The sequence below is a fragment of the Orycteropus afer genome, unplaced genomic scaffold (genome assembly GCF_000298275.1).
Source record: "Orycteropus afer afer isolate SDZICR_OR568_19922 unplaced genomic scaffold, OryAfe1.0 scaffold00078, whole genome shotgun sequence".
NCBI classification, from domain to species: domain Eukaryota; kingdom Metazoa; phylum Chordata; class Mammalia; order Tubulidentata; family Orycteropodidae; genus Orycteropus; species Orycteropus afer.
This window is the reverse complement of record NW_006921665.1, coordinates 7066248-7091639: the sequence shown is the minus strand read 5'-3', so window position 1 is coordinate 7091639 and position 25392 is coordinate 7066248. Positions and strand designations below refer to the sequence as shown.

Sequence of the window (25392 nt, the reverse complement as noted above, 5' to 3'; positions counted from 1 at the left end):
GGGAGGGGCAGGAGAACTGGATGAATGGAAATGGGGAAACCCAAGATGGAAATGAGGAGAGTACTGACACTGTGAGGATCACAACCAGTATCATTTAACAATCAGTGTATGAACTACGGAAAGGAAAACTAATTTGCATGTAAATTTCACCTAAAGCACAATAAAGTATTTTAAAAAAATAACTAAATTAGCTGTTAAAAAATGTAATTAATAAGATAGTCCTGATAAAACAGTTAAAAATGTAATCCACTGAAATTGTAATAGTGGTTTAGTTTAGCATAATGAATTGATGGGATTAAAAATAACAAAAAGCTAGAAACATAAAAAAGAACTTTGAGACTATATCCAGATCTTTTAGATGCCAACAGATATAAAAGAAGGGCCAGAAGAAAAATAGACAATTCAGTGGCTAGCAGCCTCTAGTGGTCATTGATGGTCAAGTTTCACATCAGATGCTAGGTACAGAGAAGGAAAAGGTACTTCCTTATTTCCTCAAATACAACAGCTCTCATGAGAATATAAACCAAAGAAATCAGGAATAATAAAAAGATTACAATTATATCTTGCATATTTTATTGAAGAAGAACCTCAGATTAGTTGTACAGAAACAGAAGTAACTCAGGCAGATTCTTCAGAGGATATATTTATTAAGTTCTACAACCTTAAATAACCTTTACTTTAAAAATTCAAGTTAAAAGGAAAACTAGGAAAATTAGAAATTTCAACATCTTTCATGGAGGGATGGGGTGCTCTTTTATTGTATTACAATTATTTTACCTAAAAGAAAGGTGAGTTAGAAAGCTTCATGAGCAGGTGGACTTCATCTTGGTCTCCACTTTATGTCTTTTACTCCATGAAAATGTCTTTTCAAAGCAGTGTTATCTGCCCATGGAGAATTTAAACAGGAGTCATCATCATTTTCTTCCAATTTCTGGAAATAAATGTCTTACTCAGGAAGGCATTCCAGGAAAGTGTTTTGCACATAAAGAGACTGAAGAATCCATGACCAATCTTCCAATCACTCCCCCGCCTTTCCCACCAGTAGGACACGTCCAATGCCATAGACTAGGGGACATCTGGCAGGGCCCCAATGGCCCTAGAGGGGCTAAAGCTCTGGACAGGCCAGTCCCCCCACATCCTACAGAATTCACTTCCCCCACCTGCTCCATTGCCCATGGGTAAGACAAAGAAGTGTATGTTCTGGGCGCTAGCTCTGCTGAAAACATGTCACTGTCACTAATACCTTGAGTTCCTCCTGCCTCCTGTGATAATACAGCATCAGCTGTTTCTGCTCCTCACTGCTAATGATCGGTTCTCGGGCTGGAGCTCCTTGTCCTCGCTGCAAAAAATAAAGAGTGAATCATGGATTAAGGCACTCTTTTTTTTTTTTTTTAATTTATTTATTGTGATTTGGGTGAAGATTTACAGAGCAAATTCACTTTCCATACAGCAGTTCACATATACTTTGTCTCATGTCATTGACCACAGTTTACCACAATGCAACAGCTCCCCTCCCACTTCCTCCCCATAGTACCACTTCCCAGTGTCCATCCCTCCATAATCTCCTGCCCCCTGAGCTGTCTCCCTGTGCATAAGCTGCCCTTCTTTCTCCCATGATTGTTCTCTCCAAGGAGTATGTCTACTTGAGCTAAATGTTTAACTCACATGCCTGTACTTTGTTTGGCTAGAAACCACAGTTGTGGGTTCAATTCCGGACCTGAAGGGCAGCTAGGGGCCATAGTCTCAGTGGTTCCACCAGGCTCTATTGGACCAGCAAACCTAGTCCCAACCATCTTTTTTTTTTTTTTCTCCCTCCAAATGATTTTTTGAGTTTTGTTCCACATTGTTCTCCCTCTCTATCCAGGATTTCCTACATCCCTTCCAAGTGGATGACAGTGGTAGCTGGGCACCATCTAGTTCTTCTGGTCTCATAGCTGTATAGGACGCAGACTGGATGGTGTACCAGTCGCAAGGACTGATTGTTTCCATTAATTTTGGTTTTCTTCTTTGCTCTTGATGAGGAGAGACCCATCGTTGCATCTAGATGATAGCTTGCTAGCTTTTAAGACTGATTAAGGAACTCTTGTAGTGACAACTGGGTGTTACATCAAATATTTTATAACTGCCTTTGCCAACTCTCAGAGATAAAAAGGAGGTCAATTTCCAGACAGAATCATTAACAGCAGCATTGGTCTTCAGCAACAAGTAGCTCTGCACCCTTACAGTGGAGGGAGGGAAACCAGTGGCTTCAGCCATGCCTTCTGACTAAATGCCCACCTATCCAAGACCCCTCTGTCACAGCCATTCTTGAGCCAGCCACTGCAGTCCACCAGGTAAGGAAGGATGCTTCAGAGCCAGAGGCTCTCAACAGAGATCATCAGAGAGGATCCGTTTCCCCAAAATTATAAAGGTTTAGGAGATAGCATAAAACTATATAAAGTAGCCTTAGAGTTCTACAGTTCTACATTATATCCCTAAGATGTCTCTAACCCTTCCTTACTTTGAAAAAGCTGGAAATCGGTGCTCTCAGATGTACTTTTCAATTAAAGGATCATTTTTTATTTACTCATAGTCCTATTTTTTTAAGTTGAAATTAACATGGCATAAAATAGCTGCCATCCAGTCACTTCCAATTCATCATGAGCCCAAGTGTGTCAGAGTAGAAATGAGCTCCACAGGGTTTTCAATGGCTGACTTCTTGGAAGTAGATCACCAGGCCTTTCATCCAAGGTGCCTCTAGATGGACTTAAACCTCCAACCTTTGGGCTAGCTGCTGAGTGTTAACTCTTTGTACCACTCAGGGACTCCAACATGGCATACCCCCAAGTTACGCCTCCAAATTAAAATTGTAGATCGTGCCAATTAATCTTTATTTTCTTCTAGTTGGTATGTATAGGAGTTCTGGTAGTGTCGTGCCCAAGGCATATGACTGCTAACTAGAAGGCTGGCGGTTCAAACCCACCAGCCACTCCTCAGAAGGAAAGTTGGGTAATCTACTTCTGTAGTGATACCGCCTTGGAAACCCAAGGAAGGGTTGCTATGAGTTGGGTCTGAATCCACGGCACGTAACATCAACAACAACAGTTGGTATGCATAAATAGGACATTTTTACTTTAACTCCAAGCCAAGAAGATTAAAGTATTAGCACAAGTAGTTTAAAATTTTCAGTTTTACTGTAAATTTTCGTTAGTTTGAAAGTAACAAAAAATAGTGAAATGTTAAAGCAAAAGTACTTACTTGCTGAATCTTGACGATAATTTTAGTTTTTTCATTTTTTCCCACATAGTCTGCAAGCTTCTTTGTTCTTCTTAATTCCTTAGCTGCCCACCACAGCTGTGCTTCTGATTCTTTAATGACACTGAGTTCTGCCTAGGACCAAATGTTAGGAGTCCTCTTTAAGGGTTATAAAGGAGCTCTGGTAGTACAGTGCCTAATGCATCTGACTGCTAACCAGAAGGCTGGTGGTTTAAACCCCACTAGCCACTCCTCAGAAGGAAGACTGGGCAATCTTCACTACCACGGAAACCAATGGGGGTCACTATGAGTCAGAATCGACTCAATGGCAGTGGGTTTGGTTTTTAAGGTTATAACGACATTGCCATGGACTCCCACCCCAGAGCACAGAGCTGCAGGCATCCTCCTTCCCTCCCTTAGGAGTCTCTGCTCTCCCCACCTCACTCACTGCGCTTGCTGATTTTAGTACATACGTTCTGCGTGTCAGCTCATGCCCTGATCGATTAACTTCTTGCTCTGGAAAATGAAGAGTGTACTGTCTCATTTGTACCCTCACCCATAATACTAAGTCCTTCTTATGTGGATTTTCTACAATACTATCAGGAAAGAACACTACAATGTCTTTTTTAACTTTTTATTATGATTTGGGTGAAAGTTTACAGAGCAAATTGGTTTTCCATGCAATAGTTAAGAACAATGCAATCTTGCTGGGTTTTTTAATTTAGGTATAAAGTTGTTGTTTTATTTGCTTGCTTTTGTGTATTCATCTAATTAAGATGGCTTAGAGAAATTATATATATATGGAAGGGGAGCCCTGATGGGGTAGTGCCTAAGGCATCTGACTGCCAACCAGAAGGCCAGCTGTTCAAACCCACCAACCACTGCCTGGAAGAAGACTGGGCAATCTACTTCTGTAGATACTGCCTCAGACACCCAAGGAGGGGTCACTATGAGTCAGAATCAACTCGGCGACAGTGAGTATATATATAAACACACACACACACACGTCTGTGTGTGTGTGCATGTATACAAGAGTCCCTCAGTGGAAGCGCTCAACTAACTGAAAGTATGTCAGTTTGAACCCACCCAGAAGTACCTCAGAAGAAAGGCCTGGTGATCTGCTTCCAAAAGAGCACAGCCATGAAAACCTTATGGAGCAGTTCTACTGTGTACACATGGGGTCACCTTGAGTTGGAGTCAAGCCGACTATAACTGGACTGGTTTTCTGACTAGTAGCCAACAAGTTTGGAACACCTAAGGGAGATGAACTTGTCTGTCAGTTTGTCATCCTGTGGTGGTTTACATGTTGCTATGAAGCTGAAGGTTATGCCACCGGTGTTGCAAATGCCAGCAGGGTTACCCATGGTGGACAGGTTTCAGCAGAGCTTCCAGATTAGGAGAGACTCAGAAGAAGGAAGAGACTATCCACTTCTCAGAGAATTGGCCAGTGAAAACCTTATGAATAGCAATGAAACACTCTCTGTTACTGGAAAACCTTATGAATAGCCCTGAAATACTATCCGATATAGTGCCAGAAGATAAGCCTCTCAGATTGGAAGACACTCAAAATAAGACTGGAGAAGAGCTGCCTACTCAAGAGTAAAGCCGACCTTAATGACATGAATAAAGTTTTCGGGACTTCCATTTGCTGATGTGGCACGACTTAAAATGAGAAGAAACAGCTATAAATATCCATTAATGATCAGAACACGGAATGTATGAAGTATGACTCTATGAAAATTGGAACTGCCAAAAATGAAATGGAATGCATAAAGATTGATACCCTGGGTATTAGTAAGCTGAAATGGACTGGTTTTGGCTGTTTTGAATCAGACAATTATATGATCTACTATGCCTGAATGAGAGGCTCTGGTGGCACTGTGCTTAAGGCATTTGACTGCTAACCAGAAGACTGGAGGTTCAAACCCACCAGCCACTCCTTGGAAGGAAGATTGGGAAATCTACTTCTGTAGTGATAACTGCCTCAGAAACCCAAGGAGGGGTCACTATGAGTCAGATCCAACTCAATGGCAGTGAGTTTGGTTTTGGTTTTATGCCAGGAATGACAAACTGAAGAGGAATGGTGTGACATTCATCATCACAAAAAATGTTTCAAGATCTGTGCTGAAGTATAATGCAAAATTGTCAGTGATAGGATAATATCAATATGCCTAAAAGGAAGACCATTTGATGCAACTATCATTCAAATTTATATACCAACCATCAAAGCCAAAGATGAGGAAATTGAAGATTTTTTTTCACCAACTTCTGTGATCTGAAATGGACTGAACATGCAATCAAGATGCGCTGATTAACACTGGTGATTGGAATGCAAAAGTTGGAAACAAAGAAGAATCACCGGTAAATGGAAAATATGGCCTTAGTGATCAAAATAACACTAGAGACCACATAACAGAATTTTGCAAGACCGACGACTTATTCATTGCAAATACCTTTTTTTTAACAACACAAATAGCAGCTATATATGTGGACTCAGCCAGATGGAGTACACAGGAATCAGAGTGACTACATCTGTGGCAAGTGGCGGTGGAAAAGCTTGATATCTTCAGCCAAAACAAGGCCAAGAGCTGATCGTGGAACAGACCATCAATTGCCCATATGCACTTTCAAGTTGAAGTTGAAGACAATTAAAACAAGTCCACAAGAGCCAAAATATGACCTTGAATATATCCCTCCTGAATTTAAAGACCTCTAAAGAACAGATTTGATGCATTGAATACCAATGACTGAAACCCAGAGGAACTGTGGGATGACATCAAGAACATCATCCATGAAGAAAGCAAAAGGTCATTAAACAGACAGGAAAGGAAAAAAAGACCAAAATGGATGTCAAAAGAGTCTCTGAAACTTGCCCTTGAACGGAGAGTAGCTAAAGCAAATGGAAGAAATGAAAAGGTCAAAGGGCTGAACAGAAGATTTCAAAGAGCAGCTTGACTAGACAAAGCCAATTACTATAATGAAATGTGCAAAGATCTGGAGTTAGAAAACCAAAAGTGAAGAATACGCTTGGTGTTTCTTAAATTAAAAGAACTGAAGAAAAAAATTTAAGTTTCTAGTTGCAATACTGAATGAAAGATTCTATGGGCAAAATACTGAATGACAAAGGAAACATCAAAAGAAGACAGAAGGAATACACAGTCACTGTACCAAAAAGAAGTGGTCAATGTTTTCTATTTCAGGAGGTGGCATATGATCAACAACCAATGGTACTGAAGGAAGAAGTTAAAACTGCACTGAAGGAACTGGTGAAAAACAAGGTCCGAGAATTGAGGGAATACCCACTGAGATATTTCAACTAATGGATGCCCCACTGGAGGCACTCACTGGGTTACGCCAAGAGATTTGGAAGATAGTTAACCTGGCCAACTGACTGAAGAGATCCATATTTGTACCCATTCCAAAGAAAGGTGATCCCACAGAATGTGTAAATTATCGAATAATATCATCAATATCTCATGCAAGTAAAATCTTACTGAAGATAATTTAAAAATGGCTGCAGCAGTATTTTAACAGAGAACTTCCAAAAATGGAAGCTGGATTCAGAAGAGGACGTGGAATGAGGGATATCACTGCTGATGTTAGATGGATCTTGGCTAAAACAAAGAATACCAGAAAGATGTTTATTTTTGTTTTATTGACTATGCAAATGCATTCAATTGTGTGGACCATAACAAATTATGGGTAACACTGAGAATAATGGGAATTCCAGAACACTTAATTGTACTCATGAGGAACTTATACATAGACCTGGAGGCTGTCATTTGAACAGAACAAGGGAACACTGCACGATTTAAAATCAAGGGAGTGCGTCAGGGTTGTATCCTTCCACCATACTTATTCAATTTGTTGTCAAGCAAATAATCCGAGAAGCTGGATTATATGGAGAAGAATGTTGCATCAGGATTGGAGGAAGACTCATTTACAGCCTGCAGTATGTGGATGATACCACTTTGCTTGCTGAAAGTGAGGATGACTTGAAGCACTTACTGAGGAAGACTGAAGACTACAGTATGGATTACACTTCAATATAAAGAAAACAAAATTCCTCACAACTGGACCAATAAACAGCATCATGATAAACAGAGAAAAGACTGAAGTTGTCAAAGATTTCACATTACTCAGTTTTACAATTAATACCAATGGAAGCAGCAGTCAAGACATCATATGACATCCTGAATTGGGCAAATCTGCTGCAAAAGACCTCTTTCAAGTGCTGCAGAACAAAGATGTCTTCTTGAAGACTAAAGTGCACCCAACACAAGCCATGGTATTTTCAACTGCCTCTTATGCATGTGAGAGCTGGACGTGAGTAAGGAAGACCGAAGAAGAGTTGATTCTTTTGAGTTGTGGTGTTGGTGAAGAACGCTGAGAGTACCATGGACTGCTAAAAGAATTAACAAATCTATCCTAGAAGAAGTGTACCCGGAATGTTCCTTGAAAGTGAGAATGGCCAGACTTCATCTATCTACTTTGGTTATGTTGTCAGAAGGACCCATTCCCTGGAGAAGGATATCATGCTTGGTAAAGTGGAGGGTCAACAATAAAAGGGAAGGCCCGGAACAAGATGGATTGACGGTGGTTGCCACGATGGGCTCAGGTATAGCAAGGATGGTGAGGCTGGCACAGGACTGGGCAGTGTTTCATTCTGTTACACACAGGGTTGCTATGAGTCAGAGATAACTCGACAGCACCTAACAACAATAACAGCTAACAAGTTGGTGGTTCAAACCCACCCAGTGGAACCTAGGAAGAAAGGCCTAGAGATCTGCTTCCAAAAGGTCACAGCCATGAAAATCTTATGAAGCAGTTCTACTGTGCACATACAGGGTTGCCATGAGTCTGTATTGACTCAGTGGCAATTTTTTTTTTTCCCAGAGAAATATATACTATCCAATAGGTTAAGAAATGAAGAAAATATGGGTAGGAAATATGATGAAACAAAGGGTAGGTCTTGTTGTTGTTATGTGCCCTCGAGTCGGCCCCAACTCATAGTGACCCATCCTTGGGTTTAAATTCCATGCTAAGTACTAATATGTTTCAGTAGAAGTAGGCTACAAATTAGGTGTCTGGCTTCCCAGTGGCCAAAAAACATGGGAATATTCTCAGTTACTCTGGATGGGCAGACTTAAAAACCTTCTCTGCAACCTCTCTACATGTGGGCTGAACTCCTCACCCACAACCCCTTCCAGGGTCCTCTGTTGAATCCAAAATTCCACACTGAAGCATGAGGTAGCAAAAATGGAAAGCTGTATATAAAGCAAAAACTACTCCCACCGGAGGTTAGTCAAATCTGATGAGTATCTGTTCTTTTAGGGGTATGATATCACCTTCTAGTACACCCAAGAGCTACATACCTGAGTTCCTGACAAGTCTTCTTTATTTTCAAATTCCATTCGGATGGGATCATAGTGGGGCAACCCCATGGGATAAACAATCATCACTGCACCACGAAGCTGATCCAGGGCATCTTTCACCATCTCCATAGTGACACAGACATTGGCTTCCACTTGTTTCTAAAAGTAGACAGACACCGTTATCTAAAATGCAGCTAATAAATTCATCAAAAATTCAAAGTTCTTGTATAGGGCTCTTGCCAGATACTCCTTGAGCAATAAGAGGGAATCAAACAGTTCTTGCTCCCAAAGCCACCATAATCATCTGAGGGGCTGAGGCAGGTGCATGGCAGCCTCCATGAAAAAGCAGAACAGCAGTAGCATGAGGAGGAGTGCCGGGAATGCAAAGCACCCAGTCAATCTGCACAGATGGGAGACAGGATCAGCAAATACAGTGTAGGAGATGGCATCTCAGGTGGGCCTGAACACATATGTGGATAATAGGTGGAGATGGGAGCCAAGTGTTTCAGGAAGAGTGAGTAAAAGCAGACAACTATATTTGGGGCATGAAGGAGAAGAGAGCTAGAGGGACAGATTGGAGCTATTTTTAGAATGGGCATGAAATACAGGCTGAATTGTCTGTTAGCAATGGGCAGCAACTGACTTTTCTAGGCAAAGGTGGAAACACTGGATTAACCTTGCAGTAGGTGTAAAGCAGACCCACGTGGTAAAGATCAATAAGGAGGCTCTGCAGAGTACAGCGGCAAAGCTATAGGGAGCCTTCAATAGACTGGTGGTGGTGGAAGTGAGGAGATGGGAGCACATGGTGGCATGTGGGGGAGGAGAGGGAAGTGTCAAAGGTGACACTGATGGCAGCTTCTATGGCATTTCCTCTGATAGAAATGGGAAAGTCTGTAGGGAGTGCTTATTTTTGAGTACAGAATAAAGAGGGAGACGTGAGGAAACAATGAGGTCAGTTATAGAAAATGTGAATTTGCAGTGCTGGTCAGACATCCACGTAGACCCATTTAGGAAGCAGCTGGAAATTCAGGTCTCAAGTCCAGGAAGATGTCAGGGGTAAAGGATAGAGGCTTGTGAGTTATCTGCAGAGTGGCAGAATTGCCATTTGGCAGAATAGGTAAAAGGCCAACAGCGAAGGAGAAGAGGGTCCAGGATAAAGTACTTTAATACCAAAGGTAAGAGGCAAAGAAAGAAAAAATGGCAATTGGAGAGCTAGAAGAGAAAAAGAATAGAGAAGGATCATGGATGTAGTCAAAAGACAGAGAGGAGCCCAAGTGTTAGCACAAGAAAAGGATTGCTGATGGGAGGGTCACTGGTGGCAGCCATGTCTGAAGGGAAGAAACCAAAATCTGGTCTAAGAAACCTAGGGGGCTAAGCATTTAAAGGGAATGTGCTCCCTCCTTCAGGAAGCCTGTGAGAAGAGAAGGGAGGAGGGCAAGAGGGGACGTTAAGCTACATGGAATTTGAGGCTAAGGAAAGAGGCCTGAGTACGTTTACAGAGAACAGTTGGAGCCCATAGGAGAGAGACTGAAGACAGCATGGCTTCTAAGTAGGGGGAGAGAGCCAGATAAAAGCTGGAGATGCGGGGGCAGCAGCAAAGATGGGAGAGAGCCCTGGCATGAGAGAGACATGGATCTCTCCCAGTCCTAAGGGAGGGTCAAGAGAAGCAGGAGATAACTTTGAGGGGTGGGGAGGTGGAGAGCTGCAGGGCTCCTGTCAGGTGGCCTTGATTTCCCTGCTTAAGCAGGACATGGAACTGTCAGTGGGGCAGGAGCTAGAGGAGACAACTAACTCTGGAAGTTACAATCTGCATTTTGAAAGACAAGCTTTACAGTATCATTTAAAAATCTAACCTTAGATATTATTGCTTTGGCTTCTTCTATAGTCTTCTTTAACACTTGCTTCATTTTTTCATTTGGAGCTATTAAAAAGGGGGGGTGGGAAGAAAAGACAGTCATCAAATAAATAATTTCTTTAAAACTCTTTTTAAAAATCCCAATCAGTTCTATCTATGTCAGGGAGTAAGTGAATGACAGAGTAAGTATGGGCTTTAGGTGGCAGAAGCATAAAGCTGGCTGTGAAGCATTAAGTAATGATCGCCTCATGACAGCAGAGACCTGGAGGGCACTTAATATGAAGTGGCAAAAACTTTAAAGAATAAACGTCACTGAACTAGAGAGGGGTCAGCAAACATTTTCTATATAGGGCCAGAGAATAAATATTCTAGGCTTTGCAGGCTACTGAATCTCTGTTGCAACTGCTCATTTATGCCACTGAGGCAGACAAGCAGTCACAGGCACCAATGCAAACAAACAAGGTGGCTGCATTCCAATAAAATTTTATTTACAAAAACAAGTGGCTGGCCGAAGTTGGCCTGTGAACCATAGTTTACCAACCGTTGGACAAGAAGAAAAAATAGCAAGTTGAAAGTTTAGAAGCAAAAACAAGGGACATGGAACATGCAAATCTAAGGAAGATGTGACAAGCTCAAACTTTTTATTCTTAATAAAGAACAATATTAATTGGACACTGAAAGTATTAGAAATAAAATGGTTAATTTAAGACAGTATCTGTTTAAAGATGAAATATAAACTGTTAACCCCTTCTTATGAAATATTATTTTTCTCATTGATGCAATTCCTTCCGGAAAAAAAAAAAAATTCTCTAAACTGAGTACCAGTTTAGGTATAAAAAGACATGGAAGACAACCAACCGTTACGTAGGTTAAAATTCAAAGGAAATAACACTGTTATGTGCCGATTGCCCCATCTTCCTTCCGAGGAGTAGCTGGTGGGTTTAAACCGCCAGCTTTCTGGTTAGCAGTCAAATGCCTTGGGCACTATGCTACCAGAGCTCCTGGAAATAACACACACACACACACACACACACACACATATTTGTATTTGTTAAGGCCTTGCAGGGACAGTTTTGAATTTCTTCACTTTCTCAAATGACTGACAGTGCTAGGGACAGTAGATACATGAGTGTTTGTGAAATGATTAATGATAGCTTTTTAAATGGAGCAGGATAAAAGGAATACACTATCAAAAAAGGATTATCATCCTTTTCCCCTTCAAATTCCAAATGATCAACCATATACTAAACACAGATGTAAGGACAGTTTCCTGAGTGCTCCAATATGGACTCAGGCTTGGCATCAAAGAGGCATGTCCTTGAGTCAAGAGGTGGGGGGTGCTGTATGGAATCCGCTGCTGTCTTTCCCACAGAATGTCCAAAGAAACCCAAGTATCTGCAACCATACACAATACAACCTCCCATAAATTTTCAATGACTATCTCCCCAAAGGAGCTCTGGTGATGCAGTGCCTAAGGCACTTGACTGTTAACCAGAAGGTGGGCAGTTCAAACCCATCAGCCATTCCTTGGAAGGAAGGTTGGGCAATGTACTTCCATAAAGATACCGCCTCAGAAATGCAAGGAGGGATTGTTATGAGTTGGAAACTACTCAATGGCACATAACAACATCATCTCCCCAAAACTATTAGGTTGAATCATGTAAGACTGCTAATATTTAACCATTTTTGACCGACAAAAATGGTTATGTCATATGGTTCATCTATTTAAAAGCTAGCTGTCACTTAATAAGAGCAAGAAGGCATGAGCTTCATTTATCCATCTAGCTCATTCTAGTTTAGGGTTCTATCACAAATTATATAGCATAGTAACTTTTATGTAGGAAGACTGAAGCCAATTTTTAAATTTCAAGGACTACATTCATACTTTATTGGTAATATTCAGGCATACTATAGAAGAATGCTCCATCACCTTGTCCATTCCTCCGTCCGATATCATCTTTTTTAAATACTGAACCCCCACTGGGTACACACTTCTCTCCCCATTCATCCTTTAGTTTCAATTCTTCAATCTGGTCATCAGTCAGTCCTTGCATATTAGGAGGGAGAAATACACCATGTTCTGCTAATTCTGCCATTTCTTAAAAACAAGAGAAAATTAAACAATAGGTATCACAATCAGCATCATCACACCTTATGCCCTAATAGGAGATAAGCTCCCCAGCTGTTACTTTATTTAACAAACACTTAGAAGTCACTTTGAAGGCAGTGGCGTTTCAGTGGTACAATTCTTGTCTTCCGTGTGGAAGACTTAGTTCAATTCTCGGCCAATGCACCTCAAGCACAGCCATCATCTCTCTGTCAGGGGAGGTTTGTGTGTTGTTTCTGCAGAGCTTCCACACTAAGACACACTTGGAAGAAAGGCCTGGTAATCTACTTCTAAAAATAAGTTAGAAAACCCTATGGATCACAAAAGTTTGATCTGCAACCAAAAATGTGGATGGCACAGGACTAGGTAGTGTTTTGTTCTGTTGTGCTTGGGGTGGCCGTGGGTCCAGGGCTGACTTGACAGAGCTAAAAACAAGTTACCACTTACTATGTGCCAGACCTATCCTTAACCTTTGACAAAGAGTGACCAACTCAGCTTTAGTCAACAGAAGCAAGAGTTTATGAAACTCTTCCCGGTTGGCATTCAGAAGGTACAATATAAATATTCATTAAAGTCTGAATGCATATAGGGCTTTATAGTTCTCTGAGTGCTCTCACAGAATTCTACTATTTAATTTAACCTTGTGAGGTGGGTGAGACAGCTGTCCACATCCCCATCCTCCCCAATTTATGGCCGTGTTATCTCAGGCCTCACACAACTGGCCCCTCAAATAAATAAATCCACTCTGTTCACTGGGAAGGATTTCAGGCAGGTCACATCCCTCAAAAGTGACTGAGACAGGACAAGGGCCTTGGCTTTGTAGTATCATGTTCACTATCCAAATGTGTGGTTTTATACTTTTCCTATTCCGTTTTCCATATACAAACCAAAACTAAAACCAATTGCTCTAGTCAACCCTGACTCATGGCAACTGTGTGTGTGTCAGAGTAGAACCATACTCTGCAGAGTTTTCACTGGCTGAGTTTTTTGAAAGTACATCACCAGGCCTTTCTCCTAAAGTGCCTCTGGGTGGACACACACCACCAACCTTTTGGTTAGCAGCAAGCACATTAACCGAATGCACCACCTGGGAACTTTCCATATATATTCACACCAAAGCCAGTGTACATTTTAACAAAATTGGTGTTCTTTCCTTTTTTAAAAAATCTTTTTTAATATGGAAGGGAACACATGGGTATGGGAGTTCCCTAACAGTATGTGGAAACACCCCTGGCCTGAAATAATGTAATACTAGGGGAGCTCTGGTGGCAAATTGCCTAGGCACTTGACTATTAACCAGAAGGCTGGAGGTTCAAACTCACCAACCACTCCTCAGAAGGAAAGTTGGGCAATCTACCTCCATAGTGATACCACCTTGGAGGGGTCGCTATGAGTTGGGTCCGACTTGACGGCACATAACAACATGGAACAAATGGTGTCACTGAATGGAATTGCTGATTGTCTCTTTCCCACCAGACTCTAAGCATCTGGGGGGTAAGGGGCTGGTCTCATTCACCCTTGTCTTTCTGGTGCACAGGTACCTGCCTGAATCACAACTGGCACTGGCCTCCCTCAACATCTGGAATAAATTTATACATTCTAAGTTCACTATTGTTGGCTGCTGCCAAGTCAGCCCCTAAATCATGATGAACCCATGCACAAGGAAACAAAACACTGCTTGATCCTGTGCCATTCTCATCACTGGTTGCAGATAAGGCCACTATAACCCACAGGGTTTTCATTGGTTGATTTTCAGAAGTTGATCACCAGACCTTTCTTCCTTGTCTGTCTTAGTCTGGAGGCTCTGCTGAAACCCGTTCAGCATCATATAGCAACACACAAGCCTCCACTGACAGACGGGAGGTGGATGCACATGGAGTGTATTGCCTGGGAATCGAGCCTACGTCTCTTGCATGTTGTTGTTGTTGTTATGTGCTGTCGAGTCGGCCCCGACTCATAGCGACCCCTCCTTGGGTTTCCGAGGCAGTATCACTACGGAAGTAGGATTGCCCAACCTTCCTTCCGAGGAGTGGCTGATGGGTTTGAACCGCCAGCCGTCTGGTTAGCAGGCAAGTGTCTTAGCCACTATGCTACCAGAGCTCCTCGTCTCTTGCATAGATGACAAGAATTCTACCACCGAAATAGCAATGCCCCCATGACTCTTAACATTCAGCACTATATTTTCAGTTCATAATTTTAACAGTAAAAGAAGTTGTTTCTCTTTTCTCCCCAAAGACTTTAATTTTAAAGTAACATTGAATATTGAAATTGTTTTGTTATGAGTGAAATTTTGGTTTGTTTTTATACATATGTTTCATAAAAGTAGAAACCATGACCCTTATGGAGTTCTCTGTGGACTAAAAATCACATGTAGAAACAATAACATCTTAGACCATACCTGGAGTTAGAAACAATAACATCTTAGACCATACCTGGAGTATCATCATGTCAGGTTCTAGGACGGTACTGTCCCATGCAGCAACTACTAGCCACATTTGGCTATTTAAATTCAGTTCCTTGATCACACTAGCCACATTTCAAATGCTCAACAGTCACAGGTGGCTAATGGATACTATATTGAACAACACAGAGTACATTTCCACAGCCAAAGAACATTCTATTGGACGGTCCTGCTCGAGAGTGTGTTCCAAGGAGGGTAACCTTGGCAGTGAGAGATACTGAAATCCAATAAACTCGAGAAAGTCAGGCTTTCTCCCCAGGAAAAGTGAAAAGGACACCAAGGCTATCTCAATGTCTTCTCACCTTCGAAGGGCAGTTGTGGTACCACAGGAAAATGCTCTACCTCCAAACTAAAGAAAACCAAACTCACTGCCATCGAGTGAATTCTGACTCATTACCGACCCCTTTGCAGTTTCTAAGGTGGTAAATATTTATGGAAGTAGATTGCCCAGTTTTCCTTCCACGGAGTGGCTGGTGGGTTTGAACCACCAACCTTCTGGTTAGCAGTCAAATGCTTTAGGCATTACACCACCAGGTCCTGCTCTACCTCAGGAGTCTCAAAATATTAAATTCACTTTTTAAGAACCCACCCGGTTATCTTTGCATCTCTCCAACTTGTTTAATTCAATACATATGCTCTTCAACCCACTCATGGCTTCCTCCTAGGGCCCCTTCCCTCATTACCTTGTTCACTTCAACCATTTACTCACCAGTACCTTAATCTTGGCTTCCAGACACTCGCACACTGGCCTCACTCCCTGCCCTCCTAGAGCCGGGTGCCAGGAATCAGCCTTACCTTCTGCAGTGTGTCTCCAAGAAGTTTGCTGCCTCTTTATTTATCCCTGGTTTACCCCAGGGTGGGGGTGGTTCCCATTTCAACCCCAAACTAAAACCAAACTCACTGCCTTCGAGTCAATTCGACCCAGAGTGACCCCTCCTTTGCTTTCCGAGGCAGTACCTCTATGGAAGTAGATCGCCCAATCTTCCTTCTGAGGAGTGGCTGGTGGGTTTGAACTGCAAGCCTTCTGGTTAGCAGTCCAATACCTTAGGCACTTAGCCACTGCAAATCTCCTCACAAACACTAAGGGAGCTCTGGTGGTGTAGTGGCTAAAGCATTTAGCTGTTAACCAAAAGGTCAGTAGTTTGACAGCAACAGTCTGTAAGCGGAGACAGATGGGGCAATCTGCTTCGGCAAAGATTTACAGTTTTGGAAACTCAGTGGAGGTCTCTATGAGTGGGAATCGACTCGTTGGCACTGAGTTTTGTTTGTTTTTTTGTATCTCCCGCTCCTAGCCTGCCGGGGAATGTCTTGTATGTCCTGCCGAATTTTGTCAATCCCAGATCGCCCCATTTCTTCATCCCTCCAGGCCTGGAGCTGTCCAGGCCCCTAATTGCCCCAGCTCGATCGTCCCGCCTGCAGACACCTCAGACTTGCGCCGCCCCGAGGGGAGACAGGTGACCCTTCAACAGCCACGCTTCGCCCGCCAGACCTCACCTGAGCAGAGGCGTTGCACCTTGAGCCGCCCGTTGTAGACCTGGGTAACCTGCACTGTGAGTTCCTCCAGCTCTGTGCTCCCAGGCGCCTGCAATAGGAACTGGCTCTCGTCGCCGCGCTTCACGTGCAGGAGAACCATGTTGGTCACTGGAGAGAGTACGGGATGTGGGGCCCGCGGCCTGGACAGCCGAACAGTCACCGGGAAGGACTAACGGCAACAACCGACCAACCGCTGCTTAAGAGACAGGAAGTAAGAACTAGGGGTCAGCCGGACGGAAGGGGGCGGGTGGGGAACTGAACTCACGCCCGGAAGTGGCGGTTGTCAGGAGCAACAAGTAAACACAGAGGCTGAGGGGCCGCCAGCTCAAGGTCAGAACCCTAGGGTAGGAAAACCCTCAATACACTCCTGGAAGTAGGTGCTACCAGAGACAACAATCCATACACACAACTTGAGGCCCGCTGGTGCAGACGGGCACCTGTAGAGAATTCGCGGGACCCCTCTTCCGGACGTGGCTGTTGAGACAAATTCTCAAACAGAAGCCTCGAGTTGGGGGCGGACCACCCAGTCGACTTGCCTGGGCGCTCGAGATTCCAGGTCTGGTGGGAAAAGATGGTGAGAAGGGGTAGGGTGAAAGACCCCCACGGTGGCTGCACCCTGCACTGGCCCCCTCACTTCCGCTCCAAATCCCAGCAGTCATTTCGGCAGCCTGCAGTCTTCACTTCCGGAAACGTCTGCCTGCTGCTTCCGGCTTGGAGGAGGTGCGGAGCTGTAGGCAATGCTCTTGTTTGCTCAATCGAGAGGGCAGTGTCTTCCCTTCTTTTTGCTGATTCGTATTCCCTCATCTGGAGTAGTAAAAGCGGCTGCTCCCAGTTGAGTCTCCCAAAAATATGTAGCCAGTCAGCCATCCGTCCAATAAATTCATATCAAAGGCCATCAGAGTCATACACTCCTCTTCCAGGCCCCGTGACACAGCGACAGATCCAGAGTCACTGCTCACATGGTCTTACAGTTCTAAGGTCGCAGTAAGGAGAAGAGGACGCACAAAAGTGGGGTTAAAGAGAAGTTTTTATTTTGCGCTCCCGGGAGAGGTTCACGGGTCCCTGAGAGGGGCCAGAGAAGTCGCGCTGCCCAGGTGAAAGAAAGGGTTTTTTATAGTGATTTTCTTCCTGGTTCTTAGAGGACCGGAGTGAGAGCAGGGTATGTGTTACAGGAACCAATAAGGTTAAAGTACCCCATTAGCATGGGGTAGAAAGCAGAGTTGAAGCACTTCATTAACATAGTGGGCAGGAAATGGTTGGGGGCTTTGGTGAGTAAGAGTCAGGTGCTGGGGTCTTTCGTAAGCAAGGGTTATGTGCTGGGGTCTGGTATGGGCTCTGGTCAAGTGCCTCCTTGCTTGACCAGTTCTTATAATTCCCTCTGGCTAAATCATTCACCTGCCTGGCCACCCATGTTTCTGCCTAACAACAGTGTCAGTGACAAAAATGAATGGACAAAGCAAATTCCAATAGAGATATAAAGAAAACAAAATACTATAATTGGCAATTTCGATTGGATAGTTAGGGAATACCTGAAAGAGTGGGTGGTATTTGCACTTGTTTAATAACAAGAAGCTAGCAAATCTAAGAGGAATCCAGGGGGGTGAAAACAGTTAACATATTGTGCTGCTAACCCAAAGGCTAGAGATTGGCGTCCACTCAGGCATCGCGGAAAAAAACCCAGGATCTACTTCTGGAAACAAAACAAAAGCCAGCCATTAAAAACCGTAAGTACTACTTAGACACACATGGAGTCACCGTGAGTGAGAATCAATGCCCTGGCAACTGGTTTAGCAAAGCTAAGATAGTAAAAGGCATCTACCTGGTTATCTCCTTCCAAGGGGTAGGGATGTATATGAATTGATTTGATTATTATAGGCAACTGCTACTTTGTATGCCTGAAACTTTGGCCCTTTTCAGCAAAACTGCATCCCCAGAGGGACATGTGTGGTGTTGAGGAGATGCTCAAAGCCAGCCCAAGGCTTGTATGTAGAATGAGACTGCATAGGAGGAAGCAGCCCGGGGAGAAGAAATAAATGCAATTGAAAACAAGAAACAATAGAGAAAAATCAATGAACCAAAAATCTGGTTCTCTGAAAAAATATTGGTAAAATTGGAAAACTTTCAGCAAGACTGAGAAAGGGAAGAAAAATACAAATTACCAATTTCAGCAATGAAACAGTATTACTACAGACTGTACAGTCACCAGGTGATGATAGTAGGTGCTGTTTCCAACTCATAGCAACCCCATTTGACAGAATACAAGTGCTGGTAGCATGGTGCCTTGACTGCTAATCAGAAGCCTGGCAGTTCAAACCCACCAGCAACTCCTCAGTAGGAAGGTTGGGCAATCTACTTCTGTAGTGCTACTGCCTCAGAAACCCAAGGAGGGGTCCTATGAGTTGGGTCCGACTCGACAGCACATAACAACAACAGACGGTTCTTTTGGCTGTAATCCAGGAGAATAATTCCAGGTCTTTCTCCCGCAGAGCCACTGGGTAGGTGCAAACTTTACACAAATAAATTTAACAGCTCAGATTAAATGAACCAATACCTTGAAAAGTACAAACTTCCAGGACCTCTCCAATAGGAAAAAACAATTTGAATGTCATTATAACTACACTCACTTTCATGTATATAATTAGGTTCCAAAGACCAAGTTCTTAAGTAAAATTTGGCATTACGAGAAAATGGAGAATGATTACATCATTGCACAACTGCCAAACCACTGAGAATCACAGCCCAGCCACCTAGACACATAACCATCACAACACACTTACTCTCGCCTCTCGGCATTCGTTACTGCCAGATGTACATTGTTAATAAGCAAAATGGTCAAACAGTAGATTTTTTACTATTGTCATAAATGTGAAATGCTGCATAACAAGGCAGTTACTAAGTGAGAAGTAGGTGTATTAAGGAAATAGAATTTCTAATTTTAAATCTCCCAAAAAATAAATTCCCAGGCCCAAATGGTTTCATTAGGGAATTCTACAAAACATCTAAAGAAGAATTACACTAGGACTTCTGGTAAGATGGTAGAATAGGCAAACAAGCTACACAGACCCTCTTCAACAAAGAAAAGAGGAACCAATTGACATAGACACAGAAGATAATCCTGGAGCCCTGAGCTTTGAAAGGAAGGATACAGAAGTGGATTAACTAATAGAAAAACCTGCATGAAAACAGTGAATAAGGAGATAAATGGAACTGCAGACTGTCTGCTATCCTGATGGCACAGACAGTTTGAATATTTCCAAGTGGTGTTAGGACCTGAGAATTAACTTAAAAATCGGCCCTGCTTGCCAAGAGCTGCATGGATGGCTGCACTGGTGGCTGATGACTAAAACAGGAAACAGCAAAGGAGACAAACTGAACTGTAGACTTTCAGCTGTCTGGAGGGTCCAGCCATTTTGGATATTTAAAGTGACAGTGTTCCTCGTTCAGATTCCAGGGACCAAAGAATAGGCTCCACTTGCGGAGGACAGCACGGACATACTAGAGGCTGACTGGAAAGATGCGATATTCTCCTTGTTACTCTTATACCCCACACCCTCTTGGTGAATGAAAGTGCAGCCATCCCTCACCTCCACCCGCCTTCTGAGCTAGCAGGAATTCCATCCCAATCTGTGTGCTCTCATGGAGCCTGGGTGCCCTGTGCTGCCACCCCCACCCTCAGATTTGTTTTTTGTTATTGCTTTTACTTTTATTATTTTTTTTCCCTTCCCAGGTTCTAGGTTTTGGCTTTTTTTGCCTCTTCCTTTTTCCTGGTTCTCATTTCTTTCTTTCTTGTGCCTCTTCCCATCCCTTCTCTTTTTGCATTCTTCCTTTTTCTTCATTATTCTCCTACTTTACCTCTTTTCTCTTATTTCCCCATCCCCAGATATTGTGGGTTTTTTTTTTTTCTATTTATGTATTTTTTTTGTCTTTTAAAAATATTTCCTTAAATATCATGTCTCATTTATTGCCTTTCCTCTTTCCCTTCTCTTTTGATTTTTTCTTGTGTGTTTATGCAATATGTGTTTTTTGTCCTTTGTTTTTACGTTTTTGGTGGTTTTTCAGTTGTTGTTTTTGTCTGAGCAGGAGATAGCAACTGTGCCCATATGATACCCAACCATACCCGTACCTACTGCAGCCCCACCTACTGAGAGAGGGCCACCACTCGCTTCTGCACCAACTGGCAAATGATACATGACAGCCAATACAAGCTTGATTCACCCTTAACGGCTCTTTACAAACAGCTAACAGAGATCTCTACACCTACTCTCATTCTCTATCATACCCACCAGGAGACAGATGGTAAGTGCATAAGCACTGCCAACTAGCAAACAGAGAAGCACAGTACCATGCTTACTCAGATACATCCAAAAAAAAAAAACGATGAAAATCTTGGGCAAATCACTCCAACATACAATCACCAATTAAGTATAAATACAGCACTGTCACACAATGTCTCAGAGACAACAGACCATCACAGTCCACACAAAGAAGCAAGATAAAGCAGTAGAAACAAGGGACCAGAATACAGACCCGGAACACATCCCGGAGGAAGCAGCAGCATTGGAACTCCCTGATAAGGAAGTCAAACGAATTATATTTAGGTACCTTCAGTGGATTGAAAGACATATCAAAGAAAACACTGACAAAATTAATGAAACACAGATAAAACCCTAGAACAATTTTGGAAGACAATACAAGAACAAAATGACAAAATAAATGAAGAATTAGAAATGATACAAAATCTACAGATAGAAATCTAAAAGATTAACACTAAATTTTCAGGAATAGATAACACATTGAAAGGGCAAAGGAGGAGAACTGAACCAATGGGAGACAGAATTAGTGAGACTGAAGACAAATACCTCAATACTTCTTTGGAAAGGGATCGATCAGAAAAAAGATCTAAACAAAATGAAAAAAGCTTAAGATTCATGTGGGATACCATCAAGAGGAATAACCTATGTGTACTCAGAATTCCAGAATAGGAAGACAAATAAAACCACAGAGAAAATAGTGGAAGATTTGTTGGAAAATAATTTCCCTGATATGATGAAAGATGAGAATATATCCATTCAAGAAGTCCAACAGATCCCAAACAGGATAGACCCCAAAAGAAAATCACCAAGACACATCATCATCAAACACCAAAACCAAAACCAAAGAATCCTGAAAGCAGCATGAGAGAAACAAAACGTTACCTACAAAGGGCAACCAATAAGACTAAGCTCTGATTTCTTAGCAGAAACCATGCAGGTGAAAAGGCAGTGGGATGGAATATATAAAACCCTGAAAGAAAAAAATTTCAAACCAAGAATTATATACCCAGCAAAATTGTCCCTCAAGTATGTGTCATCTTGCCGGGCCATGATTCCCCATGGTTTGGCAGTTAAGTAAAGATGTAATCTAGTAGTTTTGTAATGATGCAATTATCCCCCACGATGTGATCTGATATGATCAGCCAGTCATTTGTAAGGGAATTAAGGGTGGAATGCAACACCCTTACTCAGGTCACAGCCCTGTTCTAATGTAACAGGAGTTTCCCTGAGGTGTGGCCTGTATTCCTTTATCTTAAAAAGATAAGAGAGAGAAACAAGCAGAGAAGGATAGTCCCACTACCACTAAAAAAGAAGATCCAGGAGTGGAGCACATCATTCTGACCTGAGGTCTCTTCACTGAGAACCATAAGACTGATGCCAAGACACATGGAGGTCTCCAATTAACCCTGGGCCCACAGGCGTTGAAAGGAGAATAGGAACTTTTCCCAAAGCCGACAGAGAGAAAGCCTTCCCTTAGATCTGGTGCCTTGAATTTGGACTTCTAGCCTCCTAAACTGTGAAAGAATAAATTTCTGTTTGTTAAAGCCATCCACTTGTGGTATTTCTGTTATAGCACTACTAGAAAACTAAGACAGACATCCATATAAATTAATGTAGTGAATTTAAGATGACAAAGGACATGAGAAGATGTTCAGTATCATTTGCTATTAGGGAAATGAAAATTAAAACAACAAAATATCACACAACCATAAGAGTGGATAAAATAAACAATACTGACATCATCAAATGCTGGAGATAATAAACTTATACATGAATGTCCACAGCAGTTTTAATACCCCAAAACTGGTAAACACATCAGATGTCCTTCAATGGGTGAATGAATAAACAAAGTGTGGTACATCCACACCACAGACTACTACTTAACGATAAAAAAGGAACACACTATTGATACATGCAATAACCTGGGTGAAGCTCTACTTACGCAGAGTGAAAAAGGCAATTCCAAAACTTACCATGTCAGTCTATTTATGTAACATTCTTGAAATGGCAGTATTATAGAAATAAATTGTTGGTTGCCAGAGGTTAAGCATGGAGGTGGGAAACTGGGACAAGAGGGTAGCAGGAAAAGGGCAACATGAGGGATCTATATAGTGATGGAAACATTCTGTACCCTGGCTGTATCAATGCCAATGTCCTGGTTGTGATATTGTACTATAATTTTGCAAGATGTCATCATTGAGGAAAAACTGGATAAAGGGTAGCATGGGATCTCTCTATATCATTTCTTACAACTGTGTGTTAAGCTACAATTGCAATTTCTTTAAGTCTGTTACTCTGAATCATAACTTCTTAATCAGAGAATAATGAACATAATTCAGTTATTTAGTAATCAAGGTTGCCGTTTTGAAATCAATCATATAGGAATGAAAAAAGGCAGTACTCATAGAACTACAAACCTCAGCCTCTCAAGTTGTTTGTTTTTTTGTCTTTGTCTAGCTGTTTATGAGTCTGTTTTCCCTCCACCCCATCCAGTTATTTCCGCTCCTATGGGTAAGAAGATCATCATTCATGCTTCATGTGTCATTTTCAAGGTACAGGATTTTGAATGAAGGCCTCTCTTACAGAATAAGTGCATGGGCTTCTTAATGATTTATAATCTTAGAAAATCTTGCTTTTAGTGTAATATTATGTGAAGAAGTGAAATAAATGGGTTAAAATACTCGAGTTGACAACAGGAGTTAACCTATATTCCCCATATGTTAACTATGTTTGCATGCCAACTATCAGAGAACTGGTTAAGAAAACTCCTTCCTTTTTGAGCAAAGTATCCAACATGGTAAAGACAGGTATATTTATTTTATATGACAGCACATTTCACAGGATATATACAGCAGGTATACCACTGACTTTAATACTTCTATAAAGTATATAGTTATAAATATTCTGTGCCACATAAGCAATAAAATTCTTACATATAATCTGCAAACTACTATAGAGAACAAAGAATTCACAAAGAGATCCTTAGTGTCTAATTTCCACTCTGCTTTGAACAGAATTGGTAAATATTTTAATAATACACAGAAAAGTGGCTAGTTATTTGCAGCATACCTTTTGACTTCCTAACTTTGTGCATTTTCAGCAACTTGCCAACTATAATTTTCCTGATAAAGGCTGAGCTGCTGCATGATATGTATATTTTAGACAGTAGTTTATATTCAGTAGGGAACATTGCTCACAAAACTAATTTGCACTAGTGAAGTTTAGCTAATCATGAATTATTTTGTTAATGGACAGCAAATACCATATACACTATTCCCACAGATGTTAAAGCCACAGTTTCAACAAGTTAATTCACATTTGAAGCACAATGCTTACAGTAATACTGCTGCTTAAAATATACTACTGCTGAAATGATTAGACCCTTCCCATCCGCCCCCACAAAAAAAAACAACCCACAATATAAAACTCACAGGAGTTATTTCTAACAGCAAATCTTAGCTGTTTAACAGAGGGGGGATTATTTCTATAAATATAGTATTTTGATAACATTTGAGCATTTAAAAAAGTGCTATTTTCCTAATAGATTTACTTATGTTTTAAGTGCAATGCAGTTTGCTGTGCTTTTACATATTCTTAGCCATAAACTCTATTCCTGATACTCCCCCCAATGCACACCTTTAAAGGTAAATGTGAATATACGAATTCAGGTAGACACACACAAGCCTTCATATAAAAGGAATGTTAATGTGAGTCTTAATGGGTAAAGATGATTTTAACTTAAACTGACAACAAAACAACTAGGAGTTTTCTGATTGAGTTTACATAATGATATCAAAATACTATGCTCTGTAAAAATTCTGTGTAATTTTTCATAAAATTAATAAAAGCAGGATTAGTTGCATGCTGGCAGTGCAAGAGACAAAATCCACAGCTAATCTGAGGCATCGCCTCCAAAAGCAGCACGGTATATGTGTTATGTAACCTTTGGAGGGGAGTGAGTATGTACCCTATGTGCCCAATTCAAAACACAGAGGGCTGCCGCTTTTCCTGTGAAAAGCAAAATGCCAAAGTGAAAGCAGCAAATACTAGAGTGTGGGAGGGAAATGGACAACATATACCTCGCTGTATGGAGAGAAAAAAGTACGTTTAGACCTAACATTTCTAATTAAACTTGATAATATGTGCCTTCCCTACATATAAGGCCATAGTGCTTGAGAGAGAGGGCTGAAATATCAATTCACATGACAGTAACCACAAAAGATGCTGTTTCCAACTGTAAGCACTTTCTCCTAGAGAGAAAGGTATATAAAGGTGCTGGAGCGGAAAGTAACAGTGGGGTGGTGTGTGAGTGGTTGAAGAGATGGGGTGTGTAATGGTAGGTAGTAAATCAGGCTAGTTTGGGAAAGAAAATATTAAAATGTCCAAATTACATTTTCAGTCATATTTTTGGTAATGAGATATTTTAAAAAGGATTTTGTTACAACTTTTATGTAAAAATTTGATTCAAATTATATCCTAGAATTTAAATGATGAGTTTTACAAAGATGTAAATG

At 41.6% G+C, this 25392-nt stretch overlaps 1 protein-coding gene across 1 annotated transcript; it reads right to left on the bottom strand.

Moving 5' to 3' along the window:
- Positions 1-820: 820 nt before the first annotated feature.
- On the bottom strand, positions 821-16900 carry CFAP298 (cilia and flagella associated protein 298). Its single transcript, XM_007941283.2, has 8 exons — positions 16726-16900; positions 16527-16673; positions 12395-12562; positions 10463-10530; positions 8610-8768; positions 3238-3369; positions 1244-1339; positions 821-931 (listed from the first exon to the last, which is right to left on the bottom strand). Exons 2-8 carry the CDS (start codon positions 16663-16665, stop codon positions 821-823), a joined length of 873 nt encoding a protein of 290 aa, XP_007939474.1. The 5' UTR covers positions 16666-16673; positions 16726-16900.
- Between the last annotated feature and the right edge of the window lie 8492 nt (positions 16901-25392).

Bases quoted from the DNA above. Each gene is read 5' to 3' on its own strand.
- CFAP298 (XM_007941283.2), bottom strand. From the start codon at position 16,665: ATGGTTCTCCTGCACGTGAAGCGCGGCGACGAGAGCCAGTTCCTATTG. The intron at 8,769-10,462 runs GTTAGATTTTTA...GTCTACTTTTAG, and splicing joins CCAAAGCAATAATATCTAAG to AAACAAGTGGAAGCCAATGT. The intron at 1,340-3,237 runs GTAAGTACTTTT...TATTTTTTGCAG, and splicing joins TTATCGTCAAGATTCAGCAA to CGAGGACAAGGAGCTCCAGC.